The 12,964-nt window shown below is 64.4% G+C and overlaps 2 protein-coding genes across 11 annotated transcripts in view; one reads left to right on the top strand and one right to left on the bottom strand.

The window, feature by feature from the left end:
- The window catches only part of MROH1 (maestro heat like repeat family member 1), a 38,059-nt gene extending 28,412 nt beyond the window's left edge, over nucleotides 1–9,647 (top strand). For 4 of the 7 annotated variants that reach the window (XM_083358971.1, XM_083358968.1, XM_083358966.1 and 1 more), the window contains 4 exons: nucleotides 65–199; nucleotides 1,087–1,189; nucleotides 1,291–1,356; nucleotides 9,527–9,647. In XM_083358971.1, coding sequence (XP_083215097.1) covers nucleotides 65–199; nucleotides 1,087–1,189; nucleotides 1,291–1,356; nucleotides 9,527–9,627 — 405 coding nt within the window. In that variant the 3' untranslated portion in view covers nucleotides 9,628–9,647. Of the gene's footprint in view, nucleotides 1–64; nucleotides 200–1,086; nucleotides 1,190–1,290; nucleotides 1,357–2,456; nucleotides 3,030–9,526 lie in introns of those variants that run through there. The other 3 variants (XM_083358970.1, XM_083358969.1, XM_083358967.1) reach the window with 3 other exon arrangements.
- The window catches only part of BOP1 (BOP1 ribosomal biogenesis factor), a 48,869-nt gene continuing 40,035 nt past the window's right edge, over nucleotides 4,131–12,964 (bottom strand). For 3 of the 4 annotated variants that reach the window (XM_083358976.1, XM_083358975.1, XM_083358978.1), the window contains exons 4-16: nucleotides 9,271–9,425; nucleotides 8,942–9,059; nucleotides 8,735–8,836; nucleotides 7,996–8,208; nucleotides 7,677–7,838; nucleotides 7,399–7,479; nucleotides 7,106–7,175; nucleotides 6,473–6,605; nucleotides 5,773–5,953; nucleotides 5,389–5,677; nucleotides 5,126–5,210; nucleotides 4,652–4,759; nucleotides 4,132–4,570 (exon numbers count right to left, since the gene is read on the bottom strand). In XM_083358976.1, the coding sequence (XP_083215102.1) occupies nucleotides 4,417–4,570; nucleotides 4,652–4,759; nucleotides 5,126–5,210; nucleotides 5,389–5,677; nucleotides 5,773–5,953; nucleotides 6,473–6,605; nucleotides 7,106–7,175; nucleotides 7,399–7,479; nucleotides 7,677–7,838; nucleotides 7,996–8,208; nucleotides 8,735–8,836; nucleotides 8,942–9,059; nucleotides 9,271–9,425 (1,851 nt within the window). In that variant the 3' untranslated portion in view covers nucleotides 4,132–4,416. Of the gene's footprint in view, nucleotides 4,571–4,651; nucleotides 4,760–5,125; nucleotides 5,211–5,388; nucleotides 5,678–5,772; nucleotides 5,954–6,472; nucleotides 6,606–7,105; nucleotides 7,176–7,398; nucleotides 7,480–7,676; nucleotides 7,839–7,995; nucleotides 8,209–8,734; nucleotides 8,837–8,941; nucleotides 9,060–9,270; nucleotides 9,426–12,964 lie in introns of all 4 variants that reach the window. The other variant, XM_083358977.1, reaches the window with a different exon arrangement.

Below are 12,964 nucleotides of genomic sequence, written 5' to 3'. Positions count from 1 at the left end.
GGACTCCGCTCTCTTCCCCCCTGCAGGGAAGCTTCCACAACTCCCGCCCTGTCCTTCCTCGCAGGCCTGCAAGTTTGCCTTGCGCATGTGCGGACCCATCATGAGCTGCCCTGGGCTTTGCGAGATGTTCCAGAAGCACCTGCACGAGGAGTGGAGCCTCCACTACGGCGAGTTCATGAATGACGCCTGCAAACACCTGGTGAGCGCCTGGCCTTTGGCTCCCCCGTCCTTCCGCGGGTGAAGACCTCGCTAAGCTTCCCGTCACTCAGTCTCCGCTCCAGGGAAGGTGCCGGAGCAGCACTGCGCAACCGCTTTCAAAACAAGCAGGTCCACGGTACAGTCGCAGGGATGAGGAGAAGGTCCAGAAGCACCACAGGCCTCCCCTTCTGCTCGGCTGGGAGGGAGAGCCTTCCTGAGCGGAGATGTCCTGCTCTGTGGCCGAGCCCTCCTGGCCCCCCTGCAGTTTTCAGGGTCAACATTTGGATGCTATCAGAGCCCTCAGTCCCACTGGCTCAGCTGCTCTGACCGTGGGCCACACAGCACTACATTGTCAACCTCGGCTCTTTTATGACTCGTGGACTTCAACTCCCAGAATTCCTGAGCCAGCCACACTGAGGGGACAGGGAGAGGTTTCCAAGCTGAGCCATTCTGGCTCTGGAACTCTGGGAGTTGAGGTCCACGAGTCATAAAAGAGCCGAGGTTGCCGACCCCTGCTCTAAACTAATAGTCTACCTTAATTAGCATTAATTGTGCTTTCATATGTTCTTCTAACTCGGGGTCTTCAACCTCGGCTCTTTTAGGACTCCTGGACTTCAACTCCCAGAATTCCCGAGCCAGCCACACTGAGAGGACAGGGAGAGGTTTCCAAGCTGAGCCATGCCAGCTGAGGAATTCTGGGAGTTGAGGTCCACCAGTTGTAAAAGAGCCGAGGTTGCCTTCCCCTGGTTCAGGAGGATACAGAGCTGTGTTGCCCATTGAGTTGACCCCTTGATTTGTTTTCAACGGCCCGGCTGCGCGTGGGAAGCGATTTCTCCTCTTCCACCTGGTGGCAGCGGGCTCTGCAGCTCTCCCTCCCCTCCGCTTCAGATGCAGAGCATCCCAGAAATGCTGAGTCGGTTGGTCAGCATCAACCTCTTCTACTTCAAGAGCAACTGGGCCGACATCCGAGCTGCCGCCCCCATGTTTGTAGGTGAGAAGGGCCCCCACGGAAGGGCCGGTCTTTCCCGGACGGGACCCCCCTGGTTGCGTGGGGCTGAAAGGGCCGCGTCTCTCTCTCTCCCTTCCCGGAAGGCTTCCTCATCCTGCACGCGGAGCGAGAGCAGAGCCAGCAGCTGGACCTGGACGAACTGATGGCGGGTGAGTGACCAGGGAGGCGGCCCCCCAGGCTCTGCTGCTGCGGCCTTGGGCACCCTGCGGGAACCGTCGGGGGGGGGGGGATCCAGATGGCGGTGCTGGGAAAGGCCTCTGTCCAAACTAGGTAGCGAAGTGCTCCTCTCTCTGGGCTGCATCAGAGGGCCCGGCCCCTCCCATGAAGAGAGTGCAGCTGAGGAGGACCAAGGGGCAAAGTGCCTGCCCAGCAGACCCCCTGCGGGGACACCTTCCTGGGCGAAGGGGGTGGGGCAACCCTGAGGGGGGAGGGGGCTGGGCCGCAGGCAGGAAGGTGGCCCCGATCCTCTCTGCACCGCAGCCGGGCCCCAGGCTAGCCAGGGAGAAGGGGCTGCCTGCTGGGGGGAGAGAGGATCGGGGCCACGTTCCTGCCTGCGGCCCAGCCTCCTCCCCCGCCCTCCGGGTTGCCCCTCCGAGACCATCCAGAGAATCCAGTTAGGTAATAAACTTTCCTGGACTTTGCTCCTGTTTTCCTTGTCAGCAGTGACCTCATCGCTCAGAGCGAGGCTTGGAAAATCTCTGAGCTTTCCAAGGGAGCTTAGAAACCACTAAAAAAGGGAAAAGTATCTTTCCGTTGGCTGAGGGAGCGTCCCGAGGAGAGGCCCGTCTGTGCGGGGGGGGGGCGGCCAGGGCTCCGGATGGGGTCGCCGCAGCTTCCCGTCTTGAGTGCGAGGGCTCGGCCTGCCAGCCCCCCCTCCCTCCCCGGAGCTCCCGCAGCTGCTCGGGGCTGACGGACGGGGAGCGGCTCGGCGCATAAATCAGCCCGTCTCCTGCTCGCTGGCTGCTCTGGCGGGAGCGGGGAGTCTGGCCTTTGCAGTGTAAACAGCTACTGGAAAAACATTAGTCTACCTCCGCTGCTTGGGAGGGACTGCTGGCCCCTCGCCCGCCCGGCAGCTGGGCCGGGGCCAGGCGCAGGAGAGCCGCCGCCGCCGCCGCGCGGGCCGGGACCGTCGGCGTCCCCCGGAGAGCGGGGCTTCCGTCGGCGCTTGGCCGGGGCCTTTCGGGCGGGCCGCCGGAGGGCTGCCCGGGCTCTCCTGCCTGACGGCCGGCCAAACGCTTCTCTCCGCCAGCTCTGGCTGCGCTGCTGAAGGACCCGGTGGCGGCGGTGCGGGCGAAGGCGGCGGAGACGCTGGGCCGCCTGGGAGGGGCCCTCTGAGGACTGCCGGCCGCGGGCGCCGCCGGGGGGGCTCCGGGTTGCCCCCCCCCGAGAGGCCAGTCGCGCGTCTTCCAGAGCAACCTTCGCATCCTGGACCCTTCCCTGACCCCCCCCCACCTTAAAGAGGAAACCTGAACTCGGCGCCTCTTTGTGTTTCCGTCTTTTCGAATTTCTGCAGGGGCCCCCCCACCCCCCCTCGGCTAGGCTGGACCGGACGCGGGGCACAGAGGAGTCTCGGGGCTGTAGCACTGGACCAGCCTGGCCCCTCCCCTCCCCGCCCCACGGAGGACCGGGTGCCTCCCGACTCTGCTTTTGGCCAGACGGCTGTGCCACGCTGGCACCCGTCCCTCCAGGCCCAGCACGGGGGGGGCGATGGGGGGCAAGAGCGCTCTGCTGCACCTGCCAAAGTTTATGCGCATTCCTCTCAGCAAGAGTTTGTATATAGACTCAGACAACTTATTTTTAATAAACTATTTGCTTCTCAGAACCACGAGGGCTCTTTCTTAGCTCCTTGGCCCCCCAATTGCTGGGTCCCAGAGTGGCTTCTCCCTCGGCTTCTGGTGGCCGGCCGGCCCTGCCAAGTCAGTCTGCCAACTGAGCGGCCAGCTGCTTCTGGAAAACTCAGCGGCTGCTAGCGCAGCCCCACCACGGAGGGACCCCTTGTGCCTGGAGGAAGCTGCCTAAATGGCCCCAGGGACAGGAGGGACCCGATCCTCCCCTCGGCTTCTGACCAGTGGAGCTCTTGCGGGGAGCCTCTGAAGTCACAGTGGGACCCAGCCCAGCCCGGCTGCAGCCCCAGGATTGAGGAGCTCTTCTCCTCCTCCTCCGTACTGCCAACTGCAGGGGCAGCCCCCCCCCCCCAGCCTTGGAAATCCCAGCTCCCCCTCCTGCCCCCCCGGAACCACCTTGCTGTTTGAATGGGAGCCTGGCAGGCCTGCAGCCGAGAAGCAGGGGGGGGCGGGCTGAGGGGTTCCTTCTGCAGAGAAGAGAGAGCAGCAGGCTCAAGAGATCCAGGCAGACTTGCTTGCAAAGCCCCCCCCTGCCCCCCCCAGTCCGTCTGAGCTCCCGCTTGCTTGGCTGCCCGGAAGTTGGACAGCTCCATCCGGCCTCTTTTCGCCCAACTCCTCTCTGGAGGAAGGGACAGAACCGTTCCTGAAGGGCCACTCTGGCAGCTTCGAAGGGAAGTGCCAAGCTGCACCCCGTGGAAATCAGCCAGGTTTGGGGGTGTGGGAAGCAGGGAGGGCTATACCTCAAGCAGGGCAGGTGAGGCCCCTGCAGTAACCACCCTCAGTGCCGTCCTCCTGGCCGTGGAGGTCCCTCTGCGTCCCCTGCTCAGGTGGCCCCGGTTGTGGCACTCAGCACCCCCTTTCCACTGCCAGGACTGGGGGGGGGGCGAGGGAGTGAATGAGGTGCTGTTTGAGCATGAGGCCTTATGCCGGGGGGGGGGGACGACAAATCCTGGGCACATTCAGAATGAGGAAGAGGATGCAAGAGGTTTCGGGAGCGGTCAGGATCGAAGGCAGCTATACGAGAACACTCACCTCCCTCCCCCACCACCTCGTTCTATCCAGTTTACCCCGTTCTGTTTCTGGTCGGGGGGCTTCCTTGCAAATCAGGCATTTTTATTATTTTCCAAGCGAGCAGGTGGGACCCACAAGCAATGTGAAAGAATGCCCTGTGCCCTGCCTGTTCGGTCCTCCAGGACACTCCCCCCCCCAGCTGCAGGCCTGCAAGGTGTGGCGTTGCTCCAGCGGCCGCCTCCGCCTCCTTGCCGGGACCGAAAGCTCCGGCCTCTCGGGCAAAGGAGCCCACAGAGGGTCCGGCACGGGCCGCTTCCGCTCTCCTGCCAAGTCCGTCTGGAGCCGGGCGCAGGGCTACGTGAAGAGCCGGACGGTGGCGTCTGCGCCCGCAGAGAAAAGCCACGGCTGCGTGGGGTGGAAGAGGACGTCAAGGACGCCCAGGTCGTGGGCCGGCGCGTGGCCCCTCAGCACCTTCACTGGCACAAGCAGCGGGTTCTGAAGAAGGTCGCTGGAGGGGGAGGAGAACAGTCAGCGGTGCCAGTTCTGCCCCCCCGCCGCCATGAGCCCCCCCCCCGGTGCAGACACTCACTTGTAGACCATGCCGTGGCACACAATGACGCTGCCGTCGTCTGAGCCGGAGGCAAAAAGCGGGTAGGAAGGGTGGAAAGCCACCGACCTCAGGGCCGCCTTGTGGTGCCTGTCAGAGAAGGGAAAAGCTGACCCGGCAGCCGGCGGTGCCCTCCGCCCTTCCCGGCAAGACGGAGGCCGGCTCTGGTCCGATAGCAAAGGAAGGAAAAGCAGCAATGGCTGCCGGGAAGGGGGGCTCTTGCTCTAGGACTGGCTCACAGCCAAGGGGGAGCCATCGGCTCTGGCTGATTAACGGGGGGGGGGGGGCTGCTGAAGGCAGAATTACGCTGGGCATGGACACCGGAGGATCATCATGTCCTGCATCCCAGGGGGAAGAAGCCCCCCCCTGCATTCACAGGCTGGATGAGGTGGAGTTTGGAGAGCCATTCCAGAAGACGGGGAGGGGGGAAAAGGCGGGCTGGCTGCTCCCCCCTACCTGAGCACCCGGTAAGGCTTGGTGGAGAGGTCCAGGTCAAACCAGACGAGCTTGCTGTCGTAGCTGCCGCAGATCAAGTTGTCGCCTGAGAAGAGGAGGACCCGTTGGGGCACGTGCTGAAAGGCCGCGCCTGCCACCCTCCGTGCCAAGGCAGGGACGGGAGGGCTCCCTCTCCCAGGCAGGGCTGACGGGGCCAGAGCGAAGTCTCCCTGCCCGTGCCCGGGAGGGCGACTGGCTGTGGGCCCGGGCAGCCCTGGGCTCACCTCCGGGGTGGGCGGCCATGCTGGAGACCCACTTGCAGTTGGTGAGCAGCTTCTTGGTCAGCTCCTGCTTGAGGAGGTGGTAGATGCGGACGAAACGCTGGGTGGCCACGAAGAAGAAGGGCCGAAGCGGGTGGAAGAGGACGCGCTGCACCTGGCCCTTGCTCCGGCGGAAGGGTGCCTGGCTCCAGCGCTTGCTCGCCTGGTGGATCAGCACCTGCAGGTGGCTGTTGTCCGACACCACCGTGGCAAAGTAGTCGCCCTTTCCGTGCCAGGTGACCTGTTTCAAGGGCTGAGGAAGGAGACCAGGTTGGGGAACGGGCACGGGTGCAGAAAGAGCCCCCCCGCCTGCCCCCCCGCTTCTTGCTTGCTGTGCCCAGGCCGCACCTTCCCAAAGCTCAGCCTGAGCCGCACACCCAGGCGGTGCTGCTCCTCCGTGGCTTCCTCCCACGTGACGGGCTGCAGACGGCCCTCCTCAGGGGCCACGTAGCCTTCCAGAAGTTGGTCGGTGGCCCCACAGAGCAGCTTGTCCCCGAGGCTGGGGTTCACCAGCAGCACCGTCTGCTCCCTGGAAGAGACAGGGGGGGCAGAGGAGGTGTCAGGGGGACCCCACTCTTCCGGGACAGAAGGCAGCCTCCCAACCATCGAGCCAGGCCAGGATTCACCCCAGGGGCGTCTACTTCAAAAGCTTTTACAGAAACAAAAGCCACAGTCCTCCCTGCTCACCCCCCCCGGCTCCCCTATATGCTGCACCTGAGACACAGCCACCTTTCTCCCCATCAGGAAAGAAGCCCCCCCAAAACAAGACTGTCCCCCTGTGCCAAACGGGCACCCAGATTTTTTTTTCTCCGCTGGACCCGAACAGCAAACGGGGTCGATCACTTCCTGGATGGCTGGGGATCCATTTGTGGGCTTTGGAGGGAGGGGCTCGTTTTAACTCCTGCTCCTCCTTTCCCAATGATTTTAAACGGCCCCCGTTTCCTTTCTCATCGGTCCCCCCGCCCACCCGGGCGCCCCCTTCAGCCTGCCCCGTGGCTGCTGGCCCTGAGGCCGGGGCCCTCCGGTGGCAGCTGGAAGCCGTACTCACACAGCCACGGCCACCAGACAGACGGTGGGGTTGGGGTTCCAGGCGATGCTCTTCACCGCCGCTGGCACCGGGAGCGTTTTCACACACCGGGCCGTGCACACCTCCCAGAACTTCACCGTGCCATCATCTGAACCTGGGCGAGAGACACGGGAGCTGTGCCGCCTTCGGTGGCTCTCCGGAAGGACTAACTCCTCTCCCTCTGAGCCCCTGGGGGACCCCCACTGTTGCACGGCCTTGCACACTTCAGCCCCGAGAGAGGGGCTCGCCCGCGGCAAGGGTCCCGATCTCTGGCTGGAAGGCGGAGCCTCTCCTCATTTGCATGAGGAGGAAGTGCAGAGACCCCGCCTGCAGCAAGGTGGGTGGTCTTTGAGCTGCACCTGAGCCTCTGGAAAGGGCGGCTGCTTTAGCAAGGCAAGGCGGCCAAGCAGGGGGGTGGCTGGCAGGGCTGGGAATCCCCACTTCACAGCCACACACAGACACCCCGAGCCTGCCCTCCCCTATCATGGCCGACCTTGCCCAGGAGTCCAGCTGCCTCCTCTCGGCCGCCTTGGAGAGTCAGATGTGGCCAGGAACAAAGCAGCCGCACTTATTCAAGGCAGGGGAAGCAGGGGCCGCGCATGGAGGGCCACGTACCTGATGCCAGCCACTGCCCGGAGGGAGAGAGGCTGATGCAGCGCACGAGGCTGCTGTGGCCACGGTACACCTGGAGAGAGGAGCGGGCAGGTGAGTGAAGCAACGCGGAAAGCGCAAAAGGGGCATCCTGGACCAGCCCCCCACAGCCTGCTCCCTGGGGCCCCACCACCACCCTATCAAAACCCTCCCAAAACCCTAAAAACAGCCTTGCCACAGAAGCTGCTCGGCAGCCCAAAGTGTTCTGTGGCCCGGCAAAGACCCAGAGCGAGGAAGGCCGCCCTCCGAAGCCTCACCAGGGCCTGCACGGTTGGGAAGGGCTTCAGGTCCTGCGGCTTGGGCAGCCTGGGGATCAAGTCCTCGGGGTCCACGCTGACCTGGAAGGGGAGGAGAGAAGCCGTCCGTCCTGCCCGGCCTCAGCCCCAGTGGGGAGCAACCGGCCAGGCTGATGCAGGGAGACCCCCAGGCACACCCTCCCTCGGGATCAAGGCCCCGCCTGGCCCGCGGAGGAGTGGCCAGTGGCCAGGCAGGTCTGTGCGCTCTCCCCACCCCCACCCGAAGGGGCCCAGCCTACCCGCATCTTCCTCTGGCGAGGGCACAAGTAGAGGTCGAGGCAGCGCTCAAAGCGCTGGTGGATGAAGCGAGGGAAGGCCGGCACTCGGCGCAGGCAGTCGTGGCGCTGGGGCAGGAAGCTCAGCTTGCGCTCGGCGGGCTCCTGCTGCTCCCAGGCGAGTTTCTGCGGGCGGTGGCAGGGAAGAGATGAGGAAGGGGCAAAACCCCGTCCCTGGCAAGAGACGTTAGGCAGGGCAGCTCCTCTGCCACCCCCCAGCCCGGCTGCAGGGCCAGGGTTAGAGCAGGCGCTGACTCCCCCTGGCCCAAGAGCCTCCTCTCACCTCTTCCTCGGTTGGGAGATACTCCGGAGGAGGGTTGTAGGACTCCTCGTGCCCGGGCAGGGGAAGTTTGGGGGCGGGCACGTGCATCTTGTGCCGTCCCAGGATGGAGTTGTGGTCCTCCTGGGCCCAGAGGTCGTAGAAGAGCCCGGTGTCCTCCCGGGGCCGCCTCGGCTTGATCCAGCCCATCTTGATGGCGTGGACCAGTCTGGAGACCTGCAAGGGCGGAAGAGCCGCCGTGAACCCACCCCAGACCCGGCCTTCTCCGAGCAGCACTGCAGCCTTTCTCTGCCTCCCTCTGTTTGCAGAGAGCCAGTAGCTGGACAGCCTCCCGACTGGGGCAGCCAGAGCAGCCGTCTCTGAGCAGCTTGGCTGTGGTTGGGAAAAGGGCCCTCTCGGCAGCCCTGAGGTGCCCACCTGGACCGTAAAGTGGAAGGGACCCTGGGCTCCAGGCTCTCCGTCCCCAGGCTGCTCCTGCCTAGACCCGAGGATCACACAAGGCGGCTGCCTCCCAGCGCCAGCGCCCTCACACCTGAGCAAGTCTCTCTCTCTCTCTCTCTCTCTCTCTCTCTCTCACACACACACACAGCCCTGCTGAACCTTTGGGTTTACAAGGACAGATTGCCGGCTTCTGTGTGGGGACAGCAACCCCTGGGAAATGGGGCATATTCGGGGTGAGGCCCGTATGTAAGAGGGGGGCAGGCCCCTGCCTGGGGAGCCCCTCTCTTTCTCAGCAGCTCACCTTCTCCTTCTCGACCAAGGAAGGGATGAAGCTCCGCTTGTCCGCAGGCCGGTTTGTCACTGGGTGGATCCTGAGCTGGCTGCTGAAGAAATCCACGGATGGCTGCAAAGGAGTCAGGAGGGGGGGGGATGCAGCTGCAGGAAAGCCGCTGTTCCCCCCAAGTGTGGCTCCCCGGGAGCAGAGGGGGGGCAACAACCCTTTGCTTACCTCGTAAGGATTGAAATTCACGTCACCAAACTGGCCGCTCTGGAGACGGTTCACCAGCTCCACTTGCTCGTCTGTCAGCTTCACATCCGCCCCCGTCATCTTGTCCTGGACAGTTCGCCTGGGGGGGGGGGGGGGAGAGAGGGAACACGAAGGGGGGGCAGAGAGGGCCATGAGCAGCTGTGCTTCCCTGCTTCCCTGTCTCTCCCTAGGGCCCACCTGCAGAGAGGGTCTCTGCCTGAGCCGGACCAGGGTGGGGGGAGGGGCTGCCCAGAGAGAGCCAGGGGGCCTCCAGAGACGGCCCCCCCTGGGCGGGGCTGGGGTGGCCTCACCAGTAGTCGGGGCTCTCCATCTTCTCCAGGAACTTGTCCAGCTCGTCCTTGGAGCGGATGGGCTTGTAAATGGGCCTGCCCTCCAGGTTGTAGCCGATGTGGGGGAAGTCCTGGTACCACTCCATGGGGATGTTGCCCACCGTGTTGCGGATGTCCTGGAGGAAGGAGAGAGGCCGGCGGGGCTTCAGGGGAGGGGGGAGCAGCTTGGAAGAGGAGGGTCACTGCATCCCGATTTCCCCTCTTCCTTTGCTTGCAGAGCAATCGGTGGCGGCCGCTGGGGGGCCCACAGGTGGAGACCAGCACCAGCAGCATCCAGCAGGAAATGTGCAGCTTTCACCTGCAGCCATCCGTGACTGACAAAAGGGCCAACGTCAGGAGGAGCCACAAACCCCCCGAACGCTGCCGAGGCGTTCAAGAGCCCAGGAGCGCGGCTGAGAGGCCCCCAAAACTGGGACACCCTTTGGGGGGCTGCAGGCAAAGGCCGGGGGGGGAGGGGGAAAGAAGAACCTTTCCGGCGCATTGCCATATTAAATCCACCTTTCCCAGATTGTGTCGATCGCTTACGTTCATTTGGGTGCCTGGATTTTTAACATTAAGGCTCCCCTTCCGCAGCCTTCAGGAGACGCTGCTCCGAAAGGGGCTCGCCAGGCGGCCCGGAGGGAGAGGCGCCGCTGAGCAGCCCCAATGACCGCTGGGGCCAAACCGAGCCTCGGCATCACCGGGTCGGACGGGACAGGCGGGGCAGAGCGGCAGAGGGCGTCAGGCCGTCCTTGCATTTGCCCGCAACCCTTCGGTCAGCAGCCCACCACTCCAGCTGCCGATTCCCAGCCACAGGAGGAGCGAGAGAGACACTGGGGAGCAACGAGGGCGACACCCCCAAGGAGGGTTGGCTGGCCTCTCCTGGACTCCAGAATCGCCCGGGGGGGGCACTCCCTGGCAACCTGGGCCAGGGGAAAGGCCAGAGCTCAGCAGAAGAGGGTCCTCCGTGGGTGAGCCCTCCCCTCCCGGAATACGCCATCAGACCCAGCAGTATGGGGCGGGACTCAAGGCAGCTCCCGCAGACAGCAGTGACCCCCAGAGGCCGGCCAGGCCATAATTCCCTCCCTCCTGGAGGGGGGGCTCCCCTGCCCTCAGGGACTCCCGCCTGGAGCTGCTGCTTCTCTTCCAGGACTCGCTCCCAGCCCAGCTGCCCTCCTTGGCAAGTCTCTGTGCCCCACTGTCCCAGAAGGGGGGCACCGGCTGGGGCAGCCGCTCCGGGCGGAAGAGGGCACCTGGCCAGCTTTGCCTCCGCCGCAGAGGCCACCCACAGCCCCAGCGACAGGCCGGACTCGGCCAGGGGGCTCCCGGAGGCTCCCCTGCCAGGAGGCTTCGGGGCCTAGGAGCCACCTCTTTGCAGGGGCCCCAGAGAGCCACGCAGCCAGGCACCCCGTTTCCTCCAAGAGGCGGAAGGCGCTCAGCATCACGGACACGCTTAACCCTCCACCCTTGCGGGCTCCGTGGCTCTCCCACCAACTGGAAAACTGAGCCTCTTTGCTGGAAAGGACATTTCTGGCCTCCCGGAGGGAGCCGGGCGCCTTGGCTGGCCACCCCACCTGTTCCCTGCCAGCGGACTGAGGGGAAATCTGCTCCCCTGTCTGGGAGGCCTCCTGGGACCCCCCCCCCTTTCTCACCTGGCTCACCCTCCGGGTCCCAATGGGAGGCAGGCTGCTTAATGCCCCCTCCAGAAGGAAAGGACCTTCCCGGGGCCGGGAATTCATTTCCTAACCCAGGAGGTTGGCCACGTCCAGGTGACTCATCGCCAAAGGCTCCTTCCTCCCCCGCAGGAAGCCAAGCGGGAGGGAGGGACGGGGGTCCCGGGAGCCATTGGGGGATTCTGAGGGTGCAGCCAAGGCGCTGCTCCTGTGCCCCCCAGGGCTGAGATGGCCACGCCCGGCCTCCTCTGCCTTTACGCCCGACTGTCCCTCCGCCTCCTGCAGGTCGGAGAGATCCAGAACGGGCCCTTCGCAAGCTTCTGGGTCAGGGCAAATGCCCCCCCCCCATCTCAGCGGAGCTTCACAGGGCGGCGGCAGGAGCAGCAGCAGAGCGTGAAGGGGAGCTGCTGGGAGGGTGGAAAGGGATATCGCAAACAGGAAGCCCTGAATCTGCTGCCAGAGCCGGGGTGGGACATCCACCTAGCATTGCTTCCTCCCCCCCCAGGTGTGCTTTGAATGAGGGGCGCAGGAGGAGGAGGGAGGGGGGAGGGGGACCCAAGAAGAGAGGAGCGCAGAGCAGCCAAGAGCCTTTCCTAGGCGGAGCTGATGCCAGTAGCAGCTTTCCCGCCCCCCCAGCTGCCTCCCACAATTAACACATCAGCCCCCCCCCCCAAGGCACTGCCGTCACTCAGCCACACGTCTGGAAGTTGCTCTTGGAAGAGCAGAGGCATTCCTGGGTGTGCATTCCTGGCACGGCCCTGCCTTGAAAATTGCTGGTCCACGTGGAGAAAGAAGAGAAGGGGGAGCAGCCGGAGGGAAGGGGGGGGCAGGTCAGACGGATTTTGGGGTGGGGGAAGGGAAGAGAAATCCCCCCTCCTTGGACAGACTCTGCTGGCTCTGCTCCAGAGCTTCGCAAGGCAACCCCCCACTGGAGAAAGCCTGAGGCGGGAGGGGCCCAGGCAGGTTCAGGGGAGGCAGCCCCAGGCCTTCCCCCAAAGGGTCCGAGGCCCCGAGAAAGACTGACCGACGACCCAAAGGGCCCACGGAGGCGGACCGTCCTCTGCTCAGAGAGAGAGGGAGAGAGAGAGAGAGAGAGAGAGAGAGAGAGAGAGAGGGACGGAGGGAGGGAGGGAGGGAGGGAGGGAGGGAGGGAGAGAGGGAGAGAGAGAGAGAGAGAGAGAGAGAGAGAGAGAGAGAGAGAGAGAGAGGAAGAGAGAGAGAAACTCTCTCTCTTATCCAGGCTGATCGATTGTGCAAAAAGCAGCCAACTAAACGGGGGCTTCCTATGCCCGAGGAAGGTCTCCCTGCAGCTCCACTTGGGCAGGGGTCCTGCCAGGCGGGGCACTTATTTCCTCCGCGTTCCCTTCCCCTGCCCAGAGGCCCTCGCCCGACCTCTCCTTCTGCCCAGGTGTCTCTGCCCCGCCCCCTCCCTTTCCTGGCTGGCCTCTCCCTCCAGAGCACCAGCGGGCAAAGCCAGCAGACCCCCGGCCCCCCAAGGAGATTCCAAGCGTAGGCGCCCTCGGGGGGGGGCAGACGGGGGAGGTCCTTCCTTCCTTCTGGAGCGGACACCGGCAGCCCCCGGCCAGGGCTCCTCAGGACCCAAATGCGCCCGAAACGGGGCAGGGAGGAGCAGCAGCTGCCCTTGCCGAAGAAGGAAAACTCCTGGCCCAAGCTCCAAGGCAGGGCACGGTTGCCCAGGGTGCTAGCCCAGTCTCGGGGCTCCGAGCCCAAACTCAACTGAAATCGCTCGGTCCCATCGTATGCCTGACTGGCCGTCCCTAAAGGAAGCCTTTCCAGAGGGCCCCGGAACTGGAAGTCAGCTTCCCAGCACGCAACAGGTCACAATCAAAGTCTGGGACGCAATGCGTTCCCGCAAGGTTCTGTTTATTGCTTTAAATCAGGGGTCTGCAACCTTGACAACTTTCAGACTTGTGGACTTCAGCTCCCAGAATTCCGTTGCAGACCCCCTGATTTAAAGCATTTACATCACCACCCATGTTGTA

The sequence above is a fragment of the Vipera ursinii genome (assembly GCF_947247035.1).
Source record: "Vipera ursinii genome assembly, chromosome: 3".
Lineage (NCBI taxonomy): Eukaryota > Metazoa > Chordata > Lepidosauria > Squamata > Viperidae > Vipera > Vipera ursinii.
Note: the sequence above shows the minus strand (reverse complement) of the source record. Positions and strands in the feature narration are given on the sequence as shown.